General features: G+C 43.6%; 1 protein-coding gene across 2 annotated transcripts in view; it reads right to left on the bottom strand.

The window, feature by feature from the left end:
* Window positions 1–278: 278 nt before the first annotated feature.
* Window positions 279–6,748, bottom strand: part of LOC130330318 (mitochondrial chaperone BCS1) — a 74,302-nt gene continuing 67,832 nt past the window's right edge. For both annotated transcript variants that reach the window (XM_056553591.1, XM_056553592.1), the window contains exons 7-8: window positions 1,704–1,821; window positions 279–932 (exon numbers count right to left, since the gene is read on the bottom strand). In XM_056553591.1, the coding sequence (XP_056409566.1) occupies window positions 680–932; window positions 1,704–1,821 (371 nt within the window). In that variant the 3' untranslated portion in view covers window positions 279–679. The remainder of the gene's footprint in view (window positions 933–1,703; window positions 1,822–6,748) is intronic.

Below are 6,748 nucleotides of genomic sequence, written 5' to 3'. Positions count from 1 at the left end.
TCATACTCACCCACGGCTCCATCTTCTCATACTCACCCACGGCTCCATCTTCTCATACTCACCCACGGCTCCATCGTCTCATACTCACCCACGGCTCCATCTTCTCATACTCACCCACGGCTCCATCGTATCATACTCACCCACGGCTCCATCGTCTCATACTCACCCACGGCTCCATCTTCTATTGACTGTGATGATTTTTGCCCATAGCAGAGATCATATATGACCACAGTTGAATGTCACCGCATGGGATATAAAGACGAGGTGAAGCCGCAGCCCAATGAACAATGAGATGAAAGTTTCTGTTTCTTTATTTCTGATTTATGTATATAAAACTTATACAATGCCTGATAATAGTTACTTCAACTTTCTGAAATACTTTATGCTTCCATTTATTGCTTTTTTCAAGATCTTTGTTCATCTAGAATCAGAACATTCTAGAGCAAAAACTTATCCCATTCATCTCCCTTTGAGTTCCCCATTAACTGTTCATACTTCTCAGGACAATCTGAAAAGCAAGCAGAGGTCTTGAAACCGTTGTAGAACATCTTCAGTCCCATATGACTGCTTGGCCCTTCATACGACTGTGCGGCCCTTCATACGACTGCTCGGCCCTTCATACGACTGCTCGGCCCTTTATACGACTGTGCGGCCCCTCACACTGCCGCTCTGGGGTCCGTTATGTAGCTAGAGAGTGAATGTTCTTTATGGCGGCCTGGGGGTCATTTTTGTGCATCATGAAGTGACCCTGCACTTGGGCGGCACTTATGTTCTCAAAGGCATTGAGGGCCATGTCTGCAAATTCCTCTGCGGCAGAAACGGGCTGCTCCGGGTAAAACCTCTGAAACATCTGGGTCAGCTGCCAGCGGCTGCAGGGTCCTATGAACTGCTTGACATCAATGCGGCCGGGACGGATCAGCGCCGCGTCCAACCTGCAATCACACAGACATGACTGATCACATGATACATGGGGCTTCTCTCTGGTCACACCCAAAGCTGCATTCAGATTCCTGCACCTGTTACCCTGTTAGGCTCAGTTCACACAGGCGCTGACCCGGACGATCCCGACTATAAACGTGGACCTGGTATCTGCGCTAATCTCCATCATCTGAAGGGAAGATGTGAACGAGTCCTAAGAGGGAATCTATACTGCAGGCGCTGATAATAATACAGAACCAAGTGCTGGCAGAATTCTGAGTGCAGCTCTGGAAGTGACGGATATTGTAGTGTCAGGAGGAGCGAAGTACAAGCATAAAGTAAAAGGAAACTGCAGAACCAAAAACCTGTCCAGACCGACGACTTCTCACAGCTGAGGCTTTGTTCCAGTTGCATTTAGATGAGATAAGACTAAACCATCTGCACCTCAATCTGATACATTGTGGCAAAGTGTCAGGACAAGAGAGATTTATGCTGTTTATGGTACCAAACCCTCAGCTGTAGGAAGCAGCAGGTCTACACATCTTCAGCCTCCCATTCACTGACAGCAAGCAGAAGTCTCATATACTGCATGGAAACTCAAAGGGGCAGATTCAAGAAGCTGCGCAGCCGCTGCTGTAGCGGTCAGGTGAACACTGCGATCTTATGCGTTGCTATGGGCGACAGACAAGTTTATCATTTACACATGATAAATGAGGCTAAAAAGTCTAAACTTCCAGAACATTCCAATATACAAAGGTTCAGAAATGTCCCCAGGGGGCTCTTACCTGTCAATGTGATTGGTCGTCATAAAGACGATGCGAGCTTCTGTGGAGGCGACGCCATCCAGAGCATTTAACAGACCGCTAAAGGTTAAGCGGCCAAATCCCTGATACGCAGCAGGATCTGAGAAGAGAAACTGGTATTACACCACGATGACACTAATAGAGGAGAAACCCGTATTACATGCAGATGACACTAATATAGAGGAAACTGGTATTACACCACGATGACACTAATAGAGGAGAAACCCGTATTACACCCAGATGACATTAATATAGAGTAAACTGGTATTACACCACGATGACACGAATAGAGGAGAAACCCGTATTACACCACGATTACAATAATAGAGGAGAAACTCATATTACACCCAGATGACAATATAGAGGAAACTGGTATTACACCACGATGACACGAATAGAGGAGAAACCCGTATTACACCGCAATTACAATAATAGAGGAGAAACCCATTTACACCCAGATGACATTAATATAGATGAAACTGGTATTACACCACGATGACACGAATAGAGGAGAAACCCGTATTACACCCAGATGACAATAATATAGAGGAAACTGGTATTACACCACGATGACATGAATAGAGGAGAAACCCGTATTACACCCAGATGACAATAATATAGAGGAAACTGGTATTACACCACGATGACACGAATAGAGGAGAAACCCATATTACACCACGATTACAATAATAGAGGAGAAACTCATATTACACCCAGATGACAATATAGAGGAAACTGGTATTACACCACGATGACACGAATAGAGGAGAAACCCGTATTACACCGCAATTACAATAATAGAGGAGAAACCCATTTACACCCAGATGACATTAATATAGATGAAACTGGTATTACACCACGATGACACGAATAGAGGAGAAACCCGTATTACACCCAGATGACAATAATATAGAGGAAACTGGTATTACACCACGATGACATGAATAGAGGAGAAACCCGTATTACACCCAGATGACAATAATATAGAGGAAACTGGTATTACACCACGATGACACGAATAGAGGAGAAACCCATATTACACCCAGATGACAATAATATAGAGGAAACTGGTATTACACCACGATGACATGAATAGAGGAGAAACCCGTATTACACCGCGATTACAATAATAGAGGAGAAACCCATTTACACCCAGATGACATTAATATAGATGAAACTGGTATTACACCACGATGACACTAATAGAGGAGAAACCCGTATTACACCCAGATGACAATAATATAGAGGAAACTGGTATTACACCACGATGACACTAATAGAGGAGAAACCCGTATTACACCATGATTACAATAATAGAGGAGAATCCTATATTACACCGTGATTACAATAATAGAGGAGAAACCCGTATTACACCCAGATGACACTAATATAGAGGAAACTGGTATTACACCACGATGACACTAATAGAGGAGAAACCCGTATTACACCATGATTACAATAATAGAGGAGAAACCCGTATTACACCCAGATGACACTAATATAGAGGAAACTGGTATTACACCGCAATTACAGTAATAGAGGAGAAACTCGTATTACACCGCGATTACAGTAATAGAGGAGAAACTCGTATTACACCCAGATGACACTAATAGAGGGAAACTCGTATTACACCGCAATTACAATAGAGGAGAAACCTGTATTACACCATGATTAATATAATAGATGAGAAACCCGTATTACACCCAGATGACACTAATATAGAGGAAACTGGTATTACACCGCGATTACAGTAATAGAGGAGAAACTCGGATTACACCCAGATGACACTAATAGAGGGAAACTCGTATTACACCGCAATTACAATAGAGGAGAAACCCGTATTACACCATGATTAATATAATAGATGAGAAACCCGTATTACACCCAGATGACACCAATATAGAGGAAACTGGTATTACACCGCGATTACAGTAATAGAGGAGAAACTCGGATTACACCCAGATGACACTAAGAGGGAAACTTGAATTACACCGCAATTACAATAGAGGAGAAACTCGTAGTACACCATGATTAATATAATAGATGAGAAACCCGTATTACACCCAGATGACACTAATATAGAGGAAACTGGTATTACACCACAATGACACTAATAGAGGAGAAACTCTTATTACACCGCGATTACAATAATAGAAGAGAAACTCATATTACACCCAGATTACACTAATATAGAGGAAACTGGTATTACACCGCGATTACAGTAATAAAGGAGAAAGTCGCATGTCAGGCCCAAGGCCTGATTATTAAAGTCCTATATGTGTATTTGTGTATTATAAATTATTACTGTGTGTGATGGATTGTCCAAGACATGGGTGAGAGGTTATTCAGACAGTGTATCCTGTTGTGTATTGCATTTTATTGGGGGTCTGGCTGTTTGTTTGTATCTCCTTTGAAGTCAGAGGCTCTTTTGAAGCAGCAGGATATAAGGGGCACTCTGGTCCCATCATATAATCAACCAGATAAGAGGGCCGGGAACGGAGATGCCCCCCTGGTGGGATCAGAGGGGAGGGGGGAATGGAGTCTCCCTCCAAAAAGGCAGGTATATAATTAACAATGCTAGACTCAGGGTGTTCAATGCTGTGCAACAAACTGAGAAGACCATCCTAAGAACAGCTGAAACTCACTCTCTTGGAACTGCTATATCATCATGCTGTAAGAACTTCATTTTTGCTTTCTGAACTTGTCTTGCTAAACTTTTATATATTGTTATACCTGTATGTCATTTGTTCCTGTATTTTTATATATATATAGCACTGTGATACCTTTTATATATTGTTATACCTGTATGTCATTTGTTTCTGTATTTTTATATATATATATATATATATATATATATATATATATAGTCAGCACTGTGATACCTTTTATCAGATTACATGTTTAATTAATCAGCTCTGGTCTTTGATCTCTAAATATATGAGCTCACCTTTCTGAATAATACAATACAGGAATATGGGTGCACTACTGTGGTAGATGTATACAATGACATTGGCTAATCCCTCAACACTGATGTTAAAATTGAGACATTCGCCAGTGTATCCTTATATGAAGGACACACCAGAGCCCGCACACCAACGCCAATATATCCTTATATGAAGGACACACCAGAGCCCGCACACCAACGCCAGTATATCCTTATATGAAGGACACACCAGAGCCCGCACACCAACGCCAGTATATCCTTATATGAAGGACACACCAGAGCCCGCACACCAACGCCAGTATATCCTTATATGAAGGACACACCAGAGCCCGCACACCAACGCCAGTATATCCTTATATGAAGGACACACCAGAGCCCGCACACCAACGCCAAGGTTTCTCAAAATGGTGCGAGACCTAACGCTAATCCTACCTGTGCTTGATAAGCAAAACAGGGGCCAGTGGGCAATTACGGCAGCATTCGGTCGACTCACAACTTCCTCCCAGATACCCTCCAGCGTGACTGAGCACACATGCAATGGGAGGAGGGAGGCAAGCTGCAAGCCCCACCTGAGTTGGCTAATATGGGTGCCTGGCCTCACAGGTGCTACCTTAATGCTGCCTTGAAGATATTCAAGGCGCATTAATTTTAATAGGATTAGTAGGATTAGCGTAGGTCCCGCACCATTTTGAGAAACCTTGGCATTGGTGTGCGGGCTCTGGTGTGTCCTTCATATAAGGATACACTGGCGAATGTCTCAATTTTAACATCATTGTTGAGGGATTAGCCAATGTCATTGTATACATCTACCACAGTAGTGCACCCATATTCCTGTATTGTATTATTCTAATTGTTACACATCCACACTGTTTATTTGGTGTAGGATTCTCTTGTGGCACTTGTAGTCCGCTGCAGGCATCCTCCATTGTATGCATTTTTATGCTGAGGATCGCCCTTAGCAACGGACTACAAGGGCAGGATCTGCTCCCCCAGAATAAATGCACAACCGCATTTGGGGTTGAGCACCTTCAGCCATTTGAGACCACGTTTTTTGTTGTTTGTCTCACCTTTCTGAAGGCAGCTCTGGTGGAAACACGTTTATCTAAGGGTTAATTTGGTGACTTGCTGGGACTAGTAGTGGATACCCAGAGGTCTGGCAGCTTTTACCCTTGCACCATCACACTCTCTCTAATGTCTTGGCTGGACCGATAGGGTGTGATCGTGACAACTGGTAGCAGCGTCGGGATATATTTAGAGATTTTTAGTGCTTGCTGGATTTTACCTGTAAGGAAATCTAAGCACTAAAAAGAAATTGCAGACATATTCTTGTGTGTAAATTCCAAAGACAGAGCTCAGTGCTGGTTTAAAAGACATACAAAAAGAGTGCAAGACAGTTCTGTCCTCCCCATCACCTGTTTTACCTCCTCTGTCTCATCTCGGAAATATGGAGACATATCGCAAGCAGTCCAAGCCTGCACTGGAGCTAATGTGCCAAGAAAAGGACATCCCTACTGCAGGAGAGAACAAGGAACAACTTATTGCTGATCTTGTGAAGTTTGATGTCCGTGCAGGAGAGCTGAGTGACGTGAGACAAAGTCCTACAGCTGGAACTGCCATCCAAGGACTGATATCTCCTGGGGAATACAACATTACTCCCCATCAGGACAGTACTCCACATGAGGCCTTGGACTCTTATATGCGGACTGCCTTACAACACCCTGGGAATGTGGATGTCAATATGAAACTCCAACTGCTTCTCCAGTACCAAACTGCTGAGAGAGAGGCACAGATACAAGCTGCAGAGAGAGAGCAGCCCAGGCATGAGCTGCAGAAAGAGAGGCCCAGGCACGAGCCGCAGAGAGAGAGGCGGCAGAGCGAGAGGCCCAGCGGATGCATGAACTGTAGGTTCTGAGGCTGAGAGGGGATGCTTTATCCGCACGGAGTGATGTGCAGGATCAAGGAGACCACAAACCCCACTTGGAACATTTCCCCATGTTGGAGAAAGATGGTGATCTGGATGTGTTCCTGAGGAGATTTGAAAAGGTTTGCCGGCAGTTCCATCTACCTAAGGAACAGTGGGGAC

This window comes from Hyla sarda, unplaced genomic scaffold, assembly GCF_029499605.1.
Source record: "Hyla sarda isolate aHylSar1 unplaced genomic scaffold, aHylSar1.hap1 scaffold_334, whole genome shotgun sequence".
Lineage (NCBI taxonomy): Eukaryota > Metazoa > Chordata > Amphibia > Anura > Hylidae > Hyla > Hyla sarda.
Note: the sequence above shows the minus strand (reverse complement) of the source record. Positions and strands in the feature narration are given on the sequence as shown.